Below are 24,028 nucleotides of genomic sequence, written 5' to 3'. Positions count from 1 at the left end.
CTTCTCTTCAGAGGTTTTCAGCAGTTAAGTAACCTGCCCAAGGTCACAGAGCTAGTTAGGATTGAGGGCTAATCTCAGGGGGTCTAGGCCTCTAGGGGCAGCAAGGAATGAGTGCCAGTTTCAGAGTCATTCAGAGTAAACCTGAGTTTAAATCACAACTCCCTCAATTATGACTTTGGGACCCCGGATATATCCTATATTCAACCTCAGTCACAATTATTACCTACCTCATTGAATCATCATGAGATTTAGAAGGGAATATTTAGCATATTACACAACTGATTGCTGAGTAATAGTGTTGGATACATAGTAGACATTCAATAAATATTACCTTTTCCCACTTCATTCATTTCAGGAGGGCACAGAATTTTTAGCCAATGGATCAGAGATCATGGAAAGGCCAGGGAGTCTTAGCAGAGATTTTGGTTAATTTGGACAACTTTGGGAAAGGGGGCATCGCCTCTGTGGTGAGATTTTGGGGCACTCATATGTTGTTGCCCTAATTTCCATTATATTTTATTTCAACATTCCTGAAATTTTGTCTTTAAAACTCCTTTTCTTTGAATTCTGAGGGCCCCCCCCCACTTTCTAGATTGACCTGATAAGACATGGAAACCCCACACCACCAAAGGGGCAACATCAAAAGTCTTTATCAACTAAACCCTTAACAAGGATGGATTGATTCCAGGAGCAGCTTATTGATAATAAGGCTCTACAGAAAGTAAAATGGGGACCATAGAGTGTTTCATAGACCTTTTAGAAGGTCATGAGTGGAAATCAGGAGGACTCATCAGGAGCCTTCCTTACCAGAAAGCAGAGATTCTGTTCCTAGTAATTCTTTCTTTGACAGAGTCAGAAACAGAAAAAGATGTTATTAATACAAATATTAAAATTTATTACATACTAGACGCTATCTTAAGTGCTTCATGATTAATATCAACTCTGAAGTAGATACGGTGATTATTTCCATGCTTGGATAAGGAAATCGAGGCTTGAAGATGTTGACCAAGGTTGCACAGCCAGTACTGGGTCAAGTCTGGATTAACATCTCGATTTCCTCAAAGACAGAGAGAACCTGAGTGAAAGGAAAAGCAAAGCCCTTTTATCTTTTCTTCTTCTTGTTTTCGTTGATCTTTCTCCCTTCTTCTCTTCCTCCTTTTTATTCTTTTTTAATCCAATTTTTCTGAAGTACTAAATGTAAGTAAGTGAGTTATGGTGACTTCAGGTTTTAAAATAATTTCTATTGAATATGTTGGAAAATCTTCCTTACGTTGGTAAAATTTACAGGTTGATTCCATTTGCTCTCTATCTGGCCTTGGGGACCATAAATACTAAGTAATGTAGACAATCTGATTATGAAATGCTGTCCACTGTCTTTTTCTCCTGGCCCATCATCTTTCTTTAGTTCAGTGGTTTCCAACTTTTTTTTTTGCCATCCCCCCACCTAAGCATTTCTAAAATCCTGATGTTCCCTCCTGTAACATATAATTGTTATTATTCAAAATGTGAACTCCTATTCACATGGAAGAAGCCTAAAAGACCATTAACTTGGTCTAAACAAGCTTCCAAAAAACATGGCATCCATGAAAGAAAAAAATAAAAGAATGAAAGAACAGTTGAAGTACTGAGGAAGAAATTGTGAAAAAAATAATAGTGACAAGAAAAAGTAGCAAATCAAGTTTCAAAACATATAGTAGAGAACTGAAATGCATAAATATGTCACAATATATATTTATATACTGTATATGAGACCCCTAGAACCATAAGAAATGCCAAAAAATTCACTGTTAATAACTCATTCTCGAATTGTCCCTCCTAAAAATCAAATAGCCCCCATGTGGGGCATGTGCCCCATGTTGGGAATCACTGCTTTAGCTGAATGGTGGTGTGAAAACGGACTTCCTGCCTGCCATCAAGACTAGCACACTGCCCTGTAGGCAGCCTGGAGCTTTGGAGTAAGGCAAACCTGGGTCAGTCTTCTTGGTTCAAGCATTTCTCATCTGTCTTACGTTGGTAAATTTAGGAGTCCCCCCCCCCCCCCCCTGTTTTGGTTTCTGCATCCTTAGATAGGGATCATAATACTTTGTAAGGTTTGCTCTGACTATTGGAAATAATAGGTGTTCAAAGCCTGATATGTTGTTAGGTGGTCAGTACAGAGGAGCTGTTTCTAATAAAACTATAAAGTTGATTAATAAGCTATTCACTCTGGGCCTGCCTCTTCTTTTCCTTTGCTTTCTTCTTTCTCTCCCAGCTTGATAATTCATATGATATGAAATATATCATCATTTCTAGTACTGTTTCCACCAGCTGCTCTCAAGCTGAGTCTCTCAAATCATGATCTTAAATAATGTAAGTACGTGTCTCTGTTTTTGTCGCTGTGCCTCATAGATTCAACTTCAACTGCGTGCATCATGTCCTTTGGCAGAGACATGGAGCTGGAGCACTTTGATGAGCGGGATAAGGCGCAGAGATACAGCCGAGGGTCGCGGGTGAATGGGCTCCCCAGCCCCACACACAGCGCCCACTGCAGCTTTTACAGAACCCGCACGCTGCAGACGCTCAGCTCGGAGAAGAAGGCCAAGAAAGTTCGTTTCTATCGAAATGGAGATCGGTACTTTAAAGGGATTGTGTATGCCATCTCCCCAGACCGATTCCGATCTTTTGATGCCCTGCTGGCTGATTTGACCCGAACTCTGTCGGATAATGTGAATTTGCCCCAGGGAGTGAGAACAATCTACACCATTGATGGGCTCAAGAAGATTTCCAACCTGGACCAACTGGTGGAAGGTGAGCATTATGAGATAGCTCCCCAGTGACCCTGAAGAACACTTCTCACATTTCCACATTGCTCTAGCCAGATCCCACTTGATTTTTAAGAGCAGCATTCTGCCTTGTGGTGCTGATTCTTATTGTTTCACACATTTGCGAGCTCACATTGCTATACTTACCATAGTGTAAAAAGAAAAAACACAAAACAACTAGTGGTATAAGGTCAGCTAGCTTATGGTAATGAGCTGAGGAAACAAGTGTCTTAATTCTACAGCATACTATATATATATTTTTTTTTTTCCCCTCACACTTATGGTACATTAATTTTAAGAGTCTATTTTTATATCTTTAATTGTATAGGTCATCTTCATTTCTAGATAAAAATTGAGCTCCTGCTATCACGACGTCTCAAAGTGCTTGAACTAAAAATAATGAATTGATCATGAAATTTTAGAGTTGAAAGAAACCTTAAATAGGTACCAAACCCATTAATTTTATCATGGGAGACTGAGTCCAGAACATTCAAGTGACATGTCTATGGTTAAATAGTAGTTAGTGGTGATATTGGACCAAAAATTAGGTTTTCTAGCAATTCTTTTCAATATGATGCTTTCTTTTAAGTTTTAAAGGCTTGTTATCTTTCTGTGATGATTAAGGATATAAAGGAATTGATCTTTTCAGTTTATTTTTTAAGTACAATTTAGGTTAACAGTAATTATCTGTTTAAATGTGGAACTAGGACTCTGGGTCCCCTGGTGAGGCTTTGTGTCTTGTGCAAGCAGAGCATGTTTCCTATTTTGAGCTCCTCAGTCCCAGCCATTGGAGCAGAGCATAAAGCTTCTAATCACCTTAAAATCGAAAGCAAAGGAAAATGGCTTAGAGAGAAATAACTGGCATTAAATTCAGGCTCAGGTGTAAAACAAGATAGCTGATCCTCCTTGGAGAGAAGGCTTTTCTAAGATTGAGGTCTCAAGGTCCTGGTGAAGTAATACACAGTACAAAAGAATGTGGAAAGGAAGTTTGAGTATTGGAAGTGTTTGATTTCACCTTTACTCCAGATATATTTGCCCAGGCTCTGTAGTCTGATTGGATCCCAGAGGAATCATTTGCAAGTAATGAGCTCTCTCTTTGGTGCAGATAGCAGGAAGCATCTTTTTCATCCTTGCCTATCTCCCTTCCCCACCTACCTCTCTTCCCCCTCATGCAGTTTTGGATTGCTCTGCCCTGACCATACACAAGTAAGCCTCTTGTCCTCCTTTGGAGGCAGAGTTTGTATGTGATTCAAGGATGAAGGCTTCTGTGTCTTTCTCCCATTTTCCTTCCCTTTATCCCTTGGCAATCATGCTAGTGCAGTCACAGTATGACTGGACTTGAAAGGGTATAGAGGAGCCTGGCTTTGGTGTGTTTATTTTGTGGGAATTCACATCTCTTTTTGATGACTTGTCATCCTGCCAAGATGCCTGTAGACTTGGCCTTTTTCCTTCTATTCAGATGTGGAACTTCCAGTAAATTAAAGGGGAAGAATGAACATGAAATCTTTCTGTATCAGCGTTGTCCTTTTCATGACCTTGGAAAATACAAGGATAAAGAAAACATTTGGTGGAATATTCCAAGGGATATGGATAAAGATCAAATGCTAAGTCAGGTGCATGGCTAGTCACCAGACTATCCCTTTGAGGGCTGATGGTATTGAAGGGAAAATATGCCAAGATCTCAAAGAACATGCTAAGAAAGCCAGGACTGATTCCTCACTGTGTTCTAGAATCACCTGTGCAATACCTCTGATGGGATGGGCCGTCAATCAGACCCTCCCCACCTCTTCCCCCAAGACTCATTTTACTCATTTCACCAGAGATATTCCCACGATTCCTATCTATTAAGGAGATGGGAAATGACAACAGTACTTTACATTCAGGGGCCAACAAAGTCATGGCATGCTTCCCACAACTCAGTCAGTTTTTTTTTTTTTTTTTTTTTTTTTTTTTTTTTGTTTTTTTTTTATAAACACAAAAGATTGCCTGCTCTGAGAGACTGCTGTCTTGACTGAGAATAATAACTCACCGTTATTGAGCATGTGTATTGCATACATGAACATGCTTAATTCTCATAGTGATTCTAGGAGATGCTGTTATCACCCTAATGTTAAGGTATGAAAAGTGAGGCACAGTGTGATTAAATGATCTGCTCAAAGTCACACAGCAAGTAATGGTTGAGTTCGAGTTTCAACCCAGGAAAGCTGGTGCCATTGCTTGAGCTCATAATCGCCACTAATAAGATACTGAATGAGGTAGTCATAGTGCTTTTTAAATAAAATTTTATTGTATTAGCTTCTTCTTGAAAAATAAATGTTTTAAACCTTGACTTCATTTCAGGAATGACAGATACTGCTCCGAGAAACACTTTAATATTTTGATTTGCCTCTAAATACTTTCCTCCCCTAATCAATGTGAAGTAACTGCATATTAAATATTCTGATGTTAAATAAACTTATTTTTGGGAAAAAAATACCTTTTATCTGATTGAATGAATGCTAACTTCAGTACAGTATGTTCATATATTGGCTGCATTTTCAAACAAATTCAGTTTAAGTATTTTTTTTTCTCTTGTATAACATTGACAGTTAGCTGCACTGAGTGTTAAAATAGCTGGAAATTAACTTAGATTTGCCTCTTTACCAATTACATTTTTGCTTAGCCTGTTAAATTGCAAACAGTTACTTCATATTCATTGCTAGGTTCATATATCTTTCTTTACATACTAACTTTGTGTAAACCTCAATGCATGTTATTAGCTTCTCATTTCTCCTTTTAATATGATGACATTTGAGTTTTAAATTAAATCTGTTTAGTGGGTGCAGTGACAAATGCATTTAACTTGTAATTTTTCCAAAGTTTATTCTTTCTTACTTATCTCAAACAAAAATTATGAATTACAATGACATATGTGTGGTTCTTTGTTTATAACAGTTTTGTGGTTACTTTTACTATTTTATTATTATATTATTATACATAGATTATTAAGCCTACATTTGTTTCAGTGTATTGAGAGAGCTGCTATTTAATATTCAGTGTATTTAGCTGCTATATGAAGTATGCATGTGTGAGTGTTTATATGTGTTTGTGTATGTATGATTGTATGTGTGTCTATCTTTGCATGTATACATATGCACACATATACTTTTAAGAGTAAACAGTGAATGACATTCATAGTTGTTTGCTTTTTAAATGGATTTATATGTTTAAAAAATACGATGCTCAATAAGGAAAACTGAATTGCAGGCCTATTTCTGCAAGTGATTGACCTTAAACCGTGGATGCATTTTCCCAATAATGCCTCTCTTTCCTCAATTTTGACACTATTTATACTCCACTGTAAGTATGTAAATGTTGTGAAGCAAGGCCCTTTGTCTAGTGACTTTGATTATTGTGTTTTTTTGCCAGGCAGATTTACAAAATTTTATATAATCATATGTGTTGGATTTTTTCTTTATGGTTTGAGTTTTTCATACCTCTTGGGCCCTCTGTGTGCTGAGATTAGAAAATTGTTTCCCTTATTTTTTCTAGTGTTTTTATATTTTAAAAATTATTTATTGATTGATTTTAGAGAGATGAAAGGAGAAAGAGAGAGAGATTTGTTGTTCCACTTATTTTTACATCTATTGGTTGATTCTTACATGTCCCTTGACCAAGGATCAAACCCACAACCTTGGCATGTCAGGACAATGCTCTAACCAGAGGCTTTTTGCAGGCTGGACACACTCCCTTCATGGTGGGGGTTCCCACTGGGGTGCCTGGCCAGCCTGGGTGAGGGCTGATGGCTGTTTGCAGGTTGGCCAAGACCCCCAGTGAGGACCTACACCCCATGGGGTTGAGGCCAGCCTGGGTAAGGAGCTTTTTCTTTTCTTTTTTTCTTTTTTGTTTTCAGCACCTCCTTAAGCAGTGGCTAGGGAGGGCTGGAAGCAGGTATCTGGGATTTATTTATCTTCTATAATTGAAACTTTGTAGTCTTGAGTGGAGGGCAGGTCCTACTAGGGCAGGTGGGAAGCTTGGCTTCCTCCATCGCCAGGGGACAACCCAAGCCTCCTGCTTGCTCCAGCTCTATGGCGGCTGCCAACTTAATTGGGTTAATTTGCATACTCACTCCTGATTGGCTGGTGGGTGTAGCAGAGTGGTGGTTAATTTGCATGTTTCTCTTTTATTAGTGTAGATTAGTGGCCTGGTGCATGAAATTTGTGCACAGGTGGGGGATCCCTCAGCCCAGCCTGCACCCTTTCCAATCGTGGACCTTTTTGGGGATTCCAACTCCGACACCCCTCTTGCAATCTGAGACCACTGGATCCTAACTGCTTGCCTGCCTGCCTTCCTGATTGCCCGTAACTGCCTCTGCCTGCCTATCTGATTGCCCCTAACCCCTCTGCCTGCCTGCCTACTCTCCCCTAACTGCCCTCCCCTGCCGGCCTGATCTCACTCCCAACTGCCCTCCCCTGTAGGCTTGATCTCACCCCCAACTGCCATCCCCTGCTGGCCTGATTGCCCCTAACTGCCTCTGCCTCAGGCCCCGCCACCATAGCTTTGTCTAGAGGGAAGTCAGATGTCTGGGAGAAGATGACCAGTGGACCTGGTCTAATTAGCATATTACCTTATTAGTATAGGTAGATTATATAGGATAGGATTGCTTAAATTGGGTGGTGCGGGGGCGGGGAGGCGGTGAAGATTTTTTCAGCAGGAGGAGAAGCTCTTAGCAGAAAAAAATACATAATCCCTATATCTGGATTGATAGCCAGCCTTATGCACTATACTGCCAAACTGGTCATTAAAAAATTGAACCGTTTTCTTACATCTTACACCAAATAGCTGTTGCCCTTAAAACCCCTCATTAGCTCTTACCTTAGGTTCTATCTTCACAGTTCACCCAGATTTGGTTCTGATTGGTTGGTTTCTATGCAAATCAGCATCTCTAGGCCTATCCACCGGCCTGATCATAGAGGCAGAGCTGATAAACAGCCACCCAGACTACTGGCAAGAAGGCTGAACTTCTGATCTCTTGGAGAGAGAGAGGCATGGCTGCTGGCAAGGCTCTGGGAGAGAAAAGGAGGGTCTGATCCACAGTTTTGAGGCTCAGACCCTGATTCTCTCTCTCTCTCTGGGCCTCACCAGCAGCTGTAGTATCTGCTGATCAGCCCTGCCTTTCTCTCTCCCCTAGAAGTCAGCAGTTCAGTCCACTTGCCAGTCTCCATCCACCAGAGCCTGCTGTGTGTGCAAGCTGGTGTCTGGTCAAGCCTTTGGTCATTTTGGAGGTTATGGACCCTGGGTTTTTATATATATTAGGATAAATATTTTGAGGAGAAAGTTTGAAGCTATGTAAATATGTTGTTTCCTTCAAATTTTGCTCACTTTGGCATTTATTGGTGGATTTTGCCTGTAAAATTGTTAGTGTGGTGTTTCAATGTGACTTTTTGTTTCCCTCTTTCTTGCCTCTCTTTAAACACTTTTCTGTCTTTGGGTCATCTACTAATGAGGTCATCAAGTGCCATTATTTTAATCATTCTTTTAAGGCCAATTACTTTCAAATCAGACCTTTTTTCTGCATACCAAACATCTGGATAGATTTAATGGGTACTCTAGTCCTTAATCCTTTAAAAGTTAACATGATAAATGTGAACTTATTCTTTTCTGTTATCTAAGATTTATCCCTCTTCTTGGGTTCTAAATCTTATTAAATGGGTCACCATCTAACTTAACATCACTCTTGACTTTTCCTTGCCTGCCTCCCTGAAATCTAAGCTCTCATCAAATTCTTTTGATTCTGTTTAAGACATTTTTTCAATTTGTTCAGTCCTCTCCACCATCATTATTATAGTTTTCAAATCTTTAAAGTCCTTATTACTGTTTTAACAATGTTACTTTAAATTATAAATATAAATTCATGCACTGGAAAGGGGGTTCCTCAGCCTAACCTGCCTCTCTCACAGTCTGGGAGCCTTCTGGGACGGGAGGTGATCCAGCGATCAGGGAAAGGTAAAACCCCCATCACACCTCTGTGACTGTCACTGCTGGCAGTGCAAGCCTCAGCTGGCCCTGGTTACCTGAGCCTCAGGCAGCTCTGGGCGACTGGGTAGCTGCCATTCAAGGCTTGCCTGTGCCTTGGGCATCGACTGGGCAGCTGATATCTGAGGCTTGCCTGTACCTCAGGCTGGCCCTGGGCAGCTGGGGGGCTAAGGGAACTGGGGGACTCTGGAGGCAGGCGCATGGAGCAGCCGGACTCCCCTGGGGGTGGGCACGGCCATACTGTGCTGCCCCGGTGGAGCTGAGGGGACTGGGTGCAGCCATCTTTGAAGGCATGGCAGTCAATTAACATATTCCCACCTTATTGGCTGTGGTCGCCACCATCTTTGTGAGGGCATGATGGTACATTAGCATATTCCCTCTTTATTAGATAGAATATATATCCTATTTAATAAAGAGGGAATATGCAAATTGACCATCACTCCAAGATACAAGCTGGCTGCCTCCATGTGGTCAAAGATAGCCACCCCCATGTGGCCACAATCTGGCCACCACAAGATGGCCAGCAGGGAAGGGCAGTTGTGGGCAATCAGGCCAGCTGGGGAGGGCAGTAGGGAGGAGCCAGGCCTGCAGGGGAAGGCAGTTGGGGGTGACCAGGCCAGCAGGGAAGGGAAGTTGGAGGCAACCAGTCTTGCAGGGGAAGAGATTTAGGGGCAACCAGGCCTGCAGGAAAGGGCAGTTGGGGGTGACCAGGCCAGCAGGAGAGGGCAGTTAGGGGCAATTGGGCCAGCAGTGAAGCAGCTGGTGTCGATCAGGCTGGCAGGGGAGTGGTTAAGGGGTGATCAGGCTGGTAGGCAGAAGCAGTTAGGGGCAATCAGGCAGGCAAGCAGGGAGCGGTTGGGATAGTCCTGGATTGTGAGAGGGATGTCTCTCGGATCTAGGATTGGGTCTAAAGGGGCAGTCGGACATCCCATGAGGGGTCCCAGATTGGAAAGGGTGCAGGCTATACTAAGGGACACAACCCCTCTGCCCCCCGCTGTGCATGAATTTCATGCACCAGACCTCAAGTACACACACACACACACACACACACACACACACACACTTGAGGTCTGGTGCATGAAATTCAAGATATATATTGATTTCAGAGATGAAGGGAGAGGGAGAGAGAGAAACATCAATGATGAAACAGAATCATTGATTGGCTGCCTTCAGCATGCCCCACATTGGGAATCACAACCTGGGCATAATAACTCTGACCATAATTGAACCATGACTTCCTAGTTTGTAGGTCGACACTTAAGCACTGAGCCATGCTGGCTGGACAGTGTTACTTTTTTTTTTTGAGTGAAGAAGTGATACATTTTTTTTTTCTTCAGTGCCCACTGTAGAAAAATTTGAAAGATGAAAAGAATAAAAAAATAAATAACTCCACATATTCCTACCATTGGACTCATGTTGTCTCTCCCCTGTACTATTATAATAGGTTCCTAAGGTGTTTTTTGTTTTTGTTTTTTATAATATATTTTATTGATTTTTTACAGAGAGGAAGGGAGAGAGATAGAGAGCTAGAAATGTCAATGAGAGAGAAACATCGACCAGTTGCCTCCTGCATATCCCCTACCGGGGATGTGCCTGCAACCAATGTACATGCCCTTGACCGGAATCGAACCTGGGACCTTTCAGTCCACAGACTGATGCTCTACCACTGAACCAAACCGGTTTTGGCCCTAAGGTGGTTTTTATTTTCTTTATAGAATTTGTATTTACCACCATTCTTCCATGCCCATTACAGACTCTCTTAAATCAAGCTCTTTAGGACATACATGTCCCAAACAGTAATCTTCAAACATGTTTTCTGCCTATAAACTAAGCCATAGACAAACCACTTTATGTCATATCTTTGCTTCATAATGGCGTTCCTGCTTACATATAAAATAGACAACACACTTAATCTTTAATGTGCTTCTCAGTGAATTCTCTCCTGCCCCTTCCTCCTATCTTGGCCTTGTCTCCTATTACTTGTTAGTACACTCTGAACTGAGCTCAGCCTCAGCTGCTCTTTTTCCTTGTGCTTTCCCAGTCTGGACTTCCCTCTTCATAAGGAGGGTGAAATGGGTGCCCTGGGAAGAGTGCATGGCCTCATACTTAAGTCAGGGTTCGAAGTTAAACTACCTACATTTGAATCTTGACTCCTCCTTTGCTAGCCCTGTGACCTTGACCATTTTGTGCCTCATTGTGCCCAGTGGTAAGTGGTATGTTTATACTTAGTTTATAGGATTATGGTGAGGATTAAAATAGGATCTGATACATGGCAAACGTTAAGATAACCTGTTCTGCCAAGATCTCCATTCCCATCACTTCAGCCTTGCCTTGATCTTGTGGACCTCTCAAACCTAGAGCTCTTCCATGAGAAGAACATCATCACTTGCTGCCTCTACTTCCTCAACTTCCAATCATACTTCAAGCCCTTGATTAGCACCATTACATTGTAATGTACTTATTTACTTTATATCAAAGTCTCTAGAAGTCAGGGAGCCATTGGAGTCCTCACTGCCTAACATGGTGTTTTCAAGTACTCAATATCATTGGAAGAAAAAGGAAAGAGAGAATAGATGGATAAAGTAATGAATGAAAGCAATCTGGCATCACTATCCAATTGGCATCATAGGACCATATGTGGCTCCTAAAAGCCAGGCCAGTGATCTCTTAGGAATCCTTATCTTCACTTGCTGTTTCTGGAGCATTGAATGTTGATGTCTAGTTTTCTTCCAGCCATGTACTTTCCATTCCTTGATTTCCATGGCTTTAGGCACCTGATTTCTCACAGTTCCCTTCAGTGGCTCTTTATCTCAGGGCACTCTTTAAAAACTGCAGTTACCCTGGATTTCCTGTTGTCTAGCTGGGTGTAGTCTCACTGAGCATAATCCCCTTAGCTGTGGCTGCCACATGCATCTCTCTCCCAAACTTCAGACTTATATTTCCACAGCTTGCTAGAAATATCCAGGTGGTTGGCTCCTAGGAACTTCAAATTCAATATGTGCATAACCATTAATTTCCTTCCTTACCATCTAATCTAAACTTGTTCCCTTTCTTATTTAACCTATTGTGGTATATGGGAAGTTGGCCAAAATAGAATTTTCATTGTCATCTTTTCAATGTTATACACTCACATTCCCTTAGGCCTCCACTTCCAATTAATTGCCAATTCTGGTTCATTTTGTCTATTAAGTACTTCTTATAGCATCCACTTCTCCCTATCCCTAGTGCAGGTGTATAAAGTTCTCCATCTCTTCCGTCTTCCATTGACTTCTGTCTTCTATTGAGTCATTCCTCTACATTGCAGCCACTGTGATCTTTTTAATGCATGGGTGTGATGCATATATACTGAGTGGCCAGATTATTATGACTTCTGAACACATCATAATCTGGCCACTCAGTGTATATCCTATATAATAAAAGACTAATATGCAAATTGTCCCTTTGACCAGGATTTCGATCAGCAGGCAGGTTGGCCAACTGCCCATGTCCCCTCCCCCTGGACAGGCTGGCCAGACCCTACCCAGGCACGAATTCATGTACCAGGCCTCTCATACACACACACACACACACACACACACACACACACACACACACTGAGTAGCCAGATTGTTATGCATTCAGAGATAATAATAATCTGGCCACTATGTATAAATTTGACCTTGCTGCATCCTGCAGTCTTACTCTGTCCATAGAATTATTTTTATTTTATTTTTTGAGAAATACATATTAATATCTCACCATCCCTTTATGGAACTGTGCAGTAGAACCTATTATTATTATTATTATTATTATTATTATTATTATTATTTTTAAATCTGGAATGTTCTTTTTCTTTCCTGCCAATGAAAATCTTATCCTTGCTTCACTTTCCAGGCCAGCATGAATTCTATTTCCTCTTAATTGAATGATCAGTGGGGAATGGGAAGTGATTTTTTTTCTCCCTGAATTAGAATTGTATGGACCACTTATTTAGCAATTATCATTTATTGCCTTGTAGTGGAATCTTTCATATAACACATCTTGCCTCTAAGCTCTTTGAAAACAAACTCATGACTTAGAATTATTTTCACTTCTCTAGGTGGTTAATTCAGGTCTGTATCTGTTACTGAGGATTTAAGAGGTTGTTTAAATTTTTATGTTTCATGGCCAATGTTGCATATACTTGTTTCAGTTTTGTTATTTGTTGGTCTGTTATTTGTTTGAAGAAATTTTTAGCCAAGAAAATGAACATTTTCATGGCTTCCAATACAGTTTACCATGATGCTTTCCAAAAAGGTTGTTATCAATTTATAATGTCTCTAGTGGTATTTTATATTTACATTTTTATCTTTTGTCGTATATCTTAGTATCTTCTATTTTAGTATATTATATTTGCACATTAACCTATTGTTGTATTATAGGTCCTCAATATGTTTCTCCCTTTTTATTTTAGGTTCCTTTATTTTTAATTATATCAGTTTTAAATTTTAAATAATTGGAACGCCCCATTTTTCCTTTTATGTTCTTTTTCTGTTACTTTGAATGGAGAAGTCAAGATTTAAATTTTATTTTCTATAATCTTATTTTTATGTACTATTCTATTATGAAAGACTTCAAAGAAACAATGACCCATATATGCCTTTGGGAATCTTTTTCCTTGCTTTTAATAGCACTATCAAAATCGTGTTCTTAAACCATCACCTTCCAGGTAGATTATGAAATGTTGCTATGTGTATCTGAGGTAGTCTCATAATATACAATATCCAGAAGGCACTTTATAATATTTTATTCTATAAATAATGTCTTTCATGTAATTTAACCCAGTTCAGAGGGTTCAATACATTTTTGAGCTTTCCCAGATTTTACTATAACTCTCAGTAGTAAACTTTAATTGCAAGAGTTTTCAATGAGAAGTTTTATACACTGGAAAAATGAAATATATTATGGATATTCCTCACTTAAGATACTGTTGAACATGCCACACGTAGAACTTAAAGGAATCTAGAGGAGGTAGAAGCCAGCTTTAGTAATGTGAAGTGTACAGATTAGATCATCTTCATTTAGACTGAGGTCAAGTGATATCACAGCTGCAATTAACAAGTCACAACTCTTAGCTATTGAAAACACTCCAGCAATATGCAATAGGAAACAGCGCAATCTTTTGTGGCATCTTGTGAAGGAGTACATTCCTAGTCGACTCACCACAGGCAGGTTCAGTCAAGGAGCTGGTACTATATTAACGAAAGTTTTCTATTTTTAAGTTGGAAATCCTCTAATTTCATAATGCGAGTCTATGGCCAAGTAAAATTACCTTTGCAGATTTTTAAATAATAAACTTTGTTAGATAGGAAATTTTATTTTCATATTTTGAAGACTAAGGGTAAGTATAATAATTAAAAAATGTATATGTGATTTAAAAACAAAACAAAACAAAACAAAACACAGACTCTTCTTTACCTTAAAAATTATCTAATATGCCTACACAGAAAATATTCCATTCTCCAAAGTCCTGAGAAATATCTAACCCGTTCAGGGAAGAACCTATTATGTTCTGATATATTAGGAGATTGTATCAGAATAAAACTTCATGCTTTATTTCCTTACATTTTGTTATTGTTGTTAACTGCCATTTCTTTACCTTTGTCTTTGCTTAAAAGCAAATATTTTCTGTTTTTTTTAGTTGTTTTTTTTGTAAATGCCACAGCAATTCGGACAGGTGCTGCTTCTGCAGTTCCTGATATTTGTTGGGGTATCTTGGACACACTCAGAGTATTAAATTTTAATTTGAGAATCAGTTTTAACACAAAAAAATTCACTTAACTAAACTGGGACAAAGCTGGCAATATCATAACCAACTAGCAAGTCATTATGTTATAGTAATTGCCAGCTCCATCTCTAAATGGGTTTTTATACAATTTCATTTAAATCGTCTATGATTTTGCCATATTTTCCCCCCTTGCTTAACTTCACCTATAGTAAATAATCCAAATATTTAAAGCAAAATCTGGGCTATAAAATTTCAATGTTTTGGCGCGCCCCCCCCCCCCCCCCCAATGCATCCAAGCAATTCTCTGTGACACCAGCTGGATATCCTACAATTCAACTCAATTCTGACACTTTCTTTTCTGAAATAGCATCAGATACTACAAGTTAGGGACTCAGTTCTACAAGACTGTTCCTATCCCACCCTCTCAGATGCCAGTTATACCGTATTTTTCGGACCATAAGACACACTTTTTTTCCCCAGAAGTGGGGGGAAAAAGTCCCTGCGTCTTATGGTCCAAATATAGCCTACACATATACTGTAAAAAAAAAAGTTTTTTTACTTGCCCGGCTCTGTGTGGTCTCTGTGTGCTTGCCCGGCTCTAAAATGGTTCTAAATGCTGCTGTTTACTTTACAGGGTTGATTACATGTGTTTATGACTGTGATGTTGGGTTTTAATGCACATAAAATATTTTAGAAACTATTTGTTTCAGAATCTTTTTTTCTTCATTTCCCTTCTCTAAAAACTGGTGCGTCTTATGGTCCGAAAAATACGGTAATTACAAATTGTCATATGTTCTTCTAATGGATTGGCTAATAGGAGGTTCCTATGACCCCCTCTTTGGTTCTATTAATCTGCTAGAGTGGCTCACAGAACTTAGAGAAACATTTTACATACTGATTTACCAGTTTATTTTAAAAGTATATAACTCAGGAACAATCAGCTGGAAGAGACTCATAGGGCAAAATATGGGAAAAGGGTTCGGAGCTTATATGCTCTCTCTGAGCATGATACTCTCACTGTATTTCCACATGTCCACCAGGCAGAAGCTTTTCAAACTCTGTCCTTTTGGGTTTTTATGGAGGTCTTAATACATATTTAATAGAAAATGTAATACATAGGCATGATTTATTAACTCATTGGCCATTGGTGATTAATTCAATCTCTACCTCCTCTCCTCTGTCCCAGGTCAGGGGGATGGGAATGAAAGTTCCAATCCTCCAATTGCATGATTATTTCTGCTGGCAAACAGTCCACATCCTAAGGTGCTTCCAAAAGTCACCTCATTAACAAAACTCAGGTGTGGTAGAGAAAAGTTTGTTTTGAATATTAAGGCACCTTTATCGCTCTAAAAACTTAGAAAATTCTGAGGATTTTAGGAACTCTGTGCCAGAAATGTTATGAAGACAAAATATATATTTCTACTTTTAAATCACAATATGAAGGCTATTTTGCTCAAATTTACCTTGCGTTAGATAAACTTTCATTTTGTTGGTGTAGTATGAATTGCACCATAAAGCTCTGGGATGGCTTTGAGTTCATCAAAAGAAGTATGCAATTATATGTTTTATAATTATCAGTTATAAGTTTTTGTAAGTTTTACTTGTTTTTTATTTTTCAATGACCTTTAACACACATACATCATATTAAGAGTTGAATACAATCTATTGATGATTTTCTATTCAAGATTATAACATATCTCTTAAATCACAGCTCAAATAAGAAAGGTTAAATACTGGATATCCAGAGCTATTGAACCAAATCAAAACTATGTATTTTTCCCATTCAGAGCAACTATAATTTGTTAATATACAATTATCAGAGATATTATCACATTTTTAAAAAGCTATTTTAAAAAAAATATATTTTATTGATTTTTTACAGAGAGGAAGGGAGAGAGATAGAGAGCTAGAAACGTCGATGAGAGAGAAACATCAACCAGCTGCCTCTTGCACACCCCATACTGGGGATGTGCCTGCAACCAATGTACATGCCTTTGGCCGGAATTGAACCCGGGACCTTTCAGTCTGCAGACTGATGCTCTACTGCTGAGCCAAACCGGTTTCTGCTAAAAAGCTATTTTTTTTAAACAAAATTATAATTTAACTGAGTTTAAATAGAGGTAGTGTTTATAGTGGTAGGGAGAAGTTCAGAATTATAATTAAATATATGTATCTAAAATTTGAGTTTAAATATGTTTAATGTAAATATATTTGCACAATTAAACAGAAGCTTATTAACTTAAGGAAACACATCTTTACTTTTCATGAATTTCTGAATAATGTAGTAGATTTTAAATGACAGAGCTGATCAGCTCCTTCCTTTTCCTTTGGCTGTCACTTTCCTCCTTGCACAATATCATTCTTTATTGGAGTCTCACACCCTTATCCAAGATTTCATTCCATTCTTTAAATTTGATAAACCAGGCAGAGGATCCTCAAAGTGACAAAAGAAGTTAAGTACAAATTTCATCTCATTCTCATTGTTGTTACTTGAATCACACCAGTTTTGCTTTTAAGAATTTCCAATGTGCTTTATCTAAGAAGATGTGAGAAAAGCGTTTTTTCTCTTTCAACAGACCCATTCCATATTGTTATGTGAGTATTTTAAAATTCTTCCTTTTTCTAATTATTTTATTTTCTAAAATTAAAAAGTTTTCTTTGTTGAGGTGTAAACCATTCCAAGCTTTTGGTTTAATTATTAGCTTCACAAATAGTATATAACCTTAACAAATAATTAGACAACTGTGAATAGCACAGAATTCTGACAGACCAGTTCCACCAGTAAAAGCCTTCTTGGGGAATGTTTGGTGCATTCTCACAATGAGATGGAGCCAGAGTGATTTTACTGGTAACTAAATAGCTGGAAACGATGAACACCTTATAATATAAAACCTGCTTACTGATTTCTGGTAATTTCATTTTTTAATTTTCCTTTCAGGCTTACTGCAGCCTCAGATGGTTTTCATTTGTGTAGCAATTTTGCATTTGAGATCACTTTGACCTTTACTCTCTTATTTGATCTTTATTAAAACCTGGTGAAATAAAAGTGAACACTGATAGAAAAATAAACTACCCTCAAGAAGGCTAGGTGACTTGCCCAGAGTCACATTTGTGGAGAGGCCAGGTATTGAGTCCAGACTTCGAGTTCTCTCTTCGTTCTGTCACATGCACACTGTCTCTCCACAGAACCTTCAGAAACACACTGATGTGCAGTCCCTGTATGTTTGTTTAAAATATGTTTTATTGAAGAAGGGAGAGAGAGAAAAACATTGATGTGAAAGAAATATAGATTGGCTGTCTCATGCATGAGACCTGACCAGGGATGAACACCGAAACTTGGGCATGTGCCCTGACCCAGCATCAAACTAGTGACTTTTTGGTGCATGTTCAACCAACTAAGCCAAAAAGATCAGGGAGCCCATGCATATGTTTTTGATATCTGCGTAAATAGTGAGAACAGCATAGTTGTGACCAGTCACGATCTGCTAGGAGCTAGGTGGATGGAAAGGGGGATTGCTAAATTGCTAATATTTGTACCACTCCATAATATATAAACACACATTGGAGTACATTTTATAAACATTTGCAAAGTAAATATTTGATAGCTCGTATAACTGTACTTTTCTAGTTTTGAAACTCTAGTTCAGTTCTTTTTATGTGAATACTTATCCTGTCTCCTTGGTTGCATGCACTTTTAATTTAAAAATAGGAAAAGGCTTTAGAATCTAAAGTTTAGATAAATGTAAATGGGCTGTGTAGGATTAATCGTAGGTCACTTTACCTGCAATTATGAGGCTTTTTTTTTCTTTTCTTTTTAGCTACTTCCAGTTACAAAGACATATTAACACAGAAAAAAAGCCATTATAAAAATCTTTAATTTCAAAATGCTTTGACTACATTTAAAAATATGCATATATAAGATCAATTCATTTTATAATTTGCCATTGCTTGGAACGTGTATTACTCTTTTTGTGAGTGATCCCACATCTACTTAACAGTCTGAGTAATATTCTCTTTGAATGATTCACTACTAAGGAAAACTTTTGAATAAAAAAAATTTATTAAATAATTTCTTTTTAGCTTTATCAGAGTATAATTGACAAATACAATTTAAATATTTAAATTGCACATTTTGGAAGGACTCCTCCTATTTTATCACCTCACATATTTTATCCTTTTTTTTTTGTGAGAACATATAATTCGTATTCTCTTAGAAAGAAGGCTCTGTCTTTTATATTACAGAGTATTATCAACTATAGTCACCACATCATTAGTTCTTCCATTCTTATCCATCTTATATATAATTATATTTGTTTTAGATTGAGTTTATGAAGCTGCAGTTTGTAAGTTAACCATTCTCAAAACCTTTTATTTATAAACAGTTGTGAATTGGCTTCATATTGTGTGTGGATCATTATGCTTGCCCTGTGTAGGTGGGAGAGGTAGGAGGATGATTATTCTGCTTGCTTTTGGAATTCTACTTGATTTTACAAAATGCTTAGCAAACATTCCCATCAAATTTATAAATTACATAGCTATTTTTATTGATTTCAGAGAGGAAGGGAGAGACAGAAACATCAATGATGAGAGAGAATCATTGATTAGCTGCCTTTTGCACACCCCCTACTGGGGATCAGGCATGTATGTGCACTTAACCGGAATCAAACCCATTACTCTTCAGTCTGTAGGCTGAAGCTCTGTCCACTGAGGCAAATCGAATAGGCCTGTGGTCGGCAAACTGCGGCTGGTGAGCCACATGCGGCTCTTTGGCCCCTTGAGTGTGGCTTTTCCACAAAATACCAGCTGAAGAAGTGGCGTTAGAAGAAGTTTAAGTTTAAAAAAATTGGCTCTCAAAAGAAATTTCAATTGTTGTACTGTTGATATTTGTCTCTGTTGACTAAGGAGTTTGCTGATTACTGGGCTAGGGCAATTACAATAGATAGTTATTTTAAGAAGTGCTTTTTTTAAAACCCAGTTTTAGATTTTACATTATTTCAAGTGGCAAATATAGGTACCTCTGATATTTAAGTTTTCTGCAAATATAAATATTTCTAATTTTCAAAGAATACTTTCTATTATGAATTCAGTTTTATAACTCTATGAGGTATACTGAATAACAATATTTCTATCACCAATCTGATGATGATGAAAGGGAGGAATAGTGATGTTTCCCCCTTCCGGATACCAAACTGTTGCTGACAGAGCCAAATTAGAAGTAAAAAATCTTTCTATTTCACTATTGATCATGCTTTCATTGTTTAAAAAGTCACGACTAGCTCTCATCCCTAAGTAGAAAAGGAAAAAATGAAAAACTATGAAAAAGGCAGTGAGTTTACAATTTAAATGTATTTCTCTCTTTCTTAGGAGAGAGTTATGTGTGTGGGTCTATAGAGCCCTTCAAGAAACTGGAGTACACCAAGAATGTGAACCCCAACTGGTCTGTGAATGTCAAAACCACCTCAGCATCCCGGGCAGTGTCATCACTGGCTACTGCCAAAGGGAGCCCTTCAGAGGTGCGGGAGAATAAAGATTTCATTCGGCCCAAACTTGTCACCATCATCAGAAGTGGGGTGAAGCCACGGAAAGCAGTCCGAATTCTGCTGAACAAGAAGACTGCTCATTCCTTTGAGCAGGTTCTCACTGATATAACTGATGCCATCAAGCTGGACTCAGGAGTGGTAAAACGCCTGTATACCCTGGATGGTAAACAGGTAAGAAAAATATTGTGATATGACCTTGATTTTTCAGGCAAGAACCTGGGATGTGAAGAATTTATGTGGCATGTGGTGGGAATCTGAAACATACATTTATTGACATTTAGAGAGCCGGGTCATTTAATCAACAAATATATAGGTACTGGTCTCAAACCAGTCCAAAGATAGTGTTAGACAGGATTAATCATAGGAATAAAGTAAAAATGCCCATTTTTATAGCTTAAATGATTACTCAGAGATTTCTATTTTTTCAGTTATGAATTATTTAACATAATGGTGCCTTTTAGCCATCTATTTTCAATTTTGTTATAGAGTAATTTCTTATAGCCTTGAACATGTCTGAGATTTGGAGATAAGCTCTGACCAGTAGAGAAAAATCTAAATCCTATCTTTCCCCTACATAATATCTTATAAAATTCACTGTCTTAGTAATGTTTACTAGTGAGATTTATTTAAATTTTATAGATTTTGAGTGCATATCTAAGGAATAAAGTATTTCCACCTGATGGCTTATTTCTAGAACCTTATGCATCTTGTTTTAAAAACATAATTTCAGAATTAAAATGGAGTCTCTTCAGCAATGGAATATACATCAGTTGACTTGGATGAGTAGATATTTTAATGTGAGATGCTCACATGAATTTAAAGAAAATCTTACGTGGACTCTTGTAAAGGTTTTACAGGACCTTGATGGTGTGTTGAATAAAAAAACACTGACATAGGTACAGTGAGATTCGCCAGTCTATGAGATTTTACCAGTATCTTTTTGCTTAAGATCATAGGTTCTTGTGTACTATTTTTGCTTGAAAGTAGTTTTTAATGTGGATCTGTCCAAATGATTTTTAAAAATTATTTTGAAGGATAACTTGAATGATTTTGTATTAAAAATAAAAACTAGATTCATAATTTAAAAGGTTGATCTTGTTAAATAAAATAATATAAGTTCTTGAAGGCTAACACATTCAAACTATGAATTAGAAATAAATGCAAATACTAGAAAGAATGCTAGTTGTGGAAGAATTCTCCCCCTAGGGATCCATTCAAATGCTCTAAATTATAAAATTTATTAGGAAACAAGGAGTAACTGCCAGTTGTTCATTTATATTCATGAATCTTCTGCTTGTCTCATAAAACTTCCCCCAAGTTTCATGTGGATAAGGATTCTGTGGAATGCAACTCCTCATCTAGCTCTAAGAGGGCAATAGCCTGGATGTCACCAATATAACGGTAATCACAAAGTCTACTGCTGACTGGTCAGTAAGAGCGACAATAAGATGGTAAAGTTTTGCATTTAAACATTTAAGGTTCCTTCTGTAATGTGTGACTCAACCATTTTGTAGTTCTGCATCTTTGTGTATTGAATTTTCTCAAAATGGGAGTTTAACTGTTTTCATAAAATGTAAAATTTAGAGCAAAGATTACATATTGACAAATCCTCTTCTTCCCTACTTACTTCAGAATTTTGTAGGTTCCAAATTGCTACACATTAATTTTAAAAGTCAGTTTTAGCTATTTTGGTAAACTCTTACATTAACTGATCATTCCTGTATTTAAGAATGAGTTTCTAAAATAGACATTTTGATGTTCTAAATAGTTTTATTCTTTTTAGGAATTTATGTAGTGTATGGCTGATATTGCTGTGGTTTAATAATTCAATGCAATGGGAGGAAAAGTCGAGGTTTAATGTTAAAAGATAGATTCAAACCTCGATTCAGCCATAGGTTATTTATGTTTTTAGCAAATTACCCCAATTGAGCCTCATTATACTCATCAATAAAATATGACTTGCCGGGCCCGGTTTGGCTCAGTGGATAGAGCGTCGATCTGTGGACTGAGGGGTCCTGGGTTCGATTCCGGGCAAGGGCATGTGCATTGGTTGCGGGCACATCCCCGGTGGGGGTTGTGCAGGGGGCAGCTGATCGATGATTCTCTCTCATCGGTGTTTCTAACTCTCTGTCCCTCTCTCTTCCTCTCTTCCTCTCTGTGAAAAATCAATAAAATATTAAAAATAAATAAATAAAAAATAAAATATGGCTAAAATGAGCACCTCCATTTCATAGGATCCTTGAGGGATCAACTATGATAATACATATGAAAGCAATTTTGAATTATAATAATAATATGATAGCTTTATTAAACATTATTCTATCTTTTTAATATGTTTTTATTGATTTTTACAGAGAGAGGAAGAGGGAAAAAGAGAAACAATGTGAGAGAGAAACTGACCGGTTGCCTCCTTTACACACCCTGACCAGGAAACAAATCTGCAACCTGGGCATGTGCTCTGACCTGGAATTGAACTGGCAACCTTGTTGGTTTAGGGGGATGATGCACAACCAACTCAGACACACTGACCAGGATTTGAGCATTATTGTAAATGCTCTTTATATGTTAGCATGTCTAATCTTCACAGCTTGATTTTTATCCCTATTTAACAGAACAGGATACTAAGGCACAGAATTTGTAAAAAACAAACAAACAAACAAACAAAAAACCCCACACACTATAAAAACTAACATGTTTAATACCATATAGATATAAATGGCAGAGTTGGCATTTGAACCAGTCTTTCTCCAGAGCTTGTGTTCATAACAACTGTACCATATCAGATTATATTAAAGAACCAAACAGAAGTAAAGGTATTAAGAAGACTTTTCAAGTGGATAATGTGTCCAAAAATATCACTTGAAAGATTTTCTCTATGTATTTTTCTCCTGCAGTCATTCTACTGACAGTTGTATTCAACAATTATTGTTATAATTTTATATTTATCTTTATTGTTGAAAATATTACAGATGTTCCCCTTTTTCCCCATTGACCCGCTCCTCCCCTCTTCCTTTTCAAGCCTTCACTACATTATTGTCTGTGTCCATGGGTTATGCATATATGCATATAAATTCTTTGGGTAATCTCCCTTCACCCCCCCTCAACCCCCCAATCTTGCCTTCTTTCAGAGGTTTAAACTGTTGTTTTTATTTTAGTTGAGCATTCAGTTTGCTATTGTGGCCTAGTTTTCTCCATTGTGGCATGTTCTCTTCTTGATCACCCGTGTATATGAATATGAATGAAGAATAGTGAAAAGCTGCAGAGGAATAGGATGAAAAAGTGGAAAGAATATAAAACATTTTTCTAGAGTTCCCAGGAGGAAAAAAGATGCTTCCTCATGTACACCAGGAGTCTTCAGAATTATTTCTGTTCAGAAGAGAAAATATGCCTTCATGGGCAGTTTGTTAGGATTCATTGACATCCCTGTAGAGACCAAGGCCTGATAATTATCTTAGAAGAAAACTAACCCTTCCTGTGTCATGATGCTCTGCCATAGTAAGGATGCTACACGCTGCTGCCACCACCTTACTATGCCCACTGTGGCAGGGGTGTCCATATGCTGTCATAGGACATCACCTTTAAAACTGCTTGTTTCACTCTTTTTTTAATAGTGTAACTGAATCCTTGTATCAATTCCATAAATGGCATGGGAAATCCAGTGCCCAGTAGTTTTTAAAGGCAATTTTTTTTTTTGATTGAGGAAATAAAATTCTTTTTCAAAAAAATCAATAGCTTCAGTGCTTTGTATGAATGAGTTCAGAGTCATGCAGCCTATAGATGTATCCATTAGTGATGATGGGGTTCCTGGCATTGGCACCATGAGAGCCATGCCTGCTGTTACATATGTTATGCCCAGATGGTACAAACCCTATGCCATTCTCACTCATTCCTGCTCCATTCAACCTCTTGGGTTTGCTTTAAGCCCT

General features: G+C 38.0%; 1 protein-coding gene across 5 annotated transcripts in view; it reads left to right on the top strand.

Annotated features, from left to right (window-relative positions):
* Window positions 1-24,028, top strand: part of DCLK1 (doublecortin like kinase 1) — a 376,814-nt gene that overhangs the window by 3,038 nt on the left and 349,748 nt on the right. For all 5 annotated transcript variants that reach the window (XM_084879549.1, XM_084879551.1, XM_084879548.1 and 2 more), the window contains exons 2-3: window positions 2,389-2,787; window positions 19,927-20,273. In XM_084879549.1, coding sequence (XP_084735675.1) covers window positions 2,412-2,787; window positions 19,927-20,273 — 723 coding nt within the window. In that variant the 5' untranslated portion in view covers window positions 2,389-2,411. The remainder of the gene's footprint in view (window positions 1-2,388; window positions 2,788-19,926; window positions 20,274-24,028) is intronic.

Source organism: Pipistrellus hanaki, assembly GCF_964339955.1.
Source record: "Pipistrellus hanaki genome assembly, chromosome: 3".
Taxonomy (NCBI): Eukaryota; Metazoa; Chordata; class Mammalia; order Chiroptera; family Vespertilionidae; genus Pipistrellus; species Pipistrellus hanaki.
Note: the sequence above shows the minus strand (reverse complement) of the source record. Positions and strands in the feature narration are given on the sequence as shown.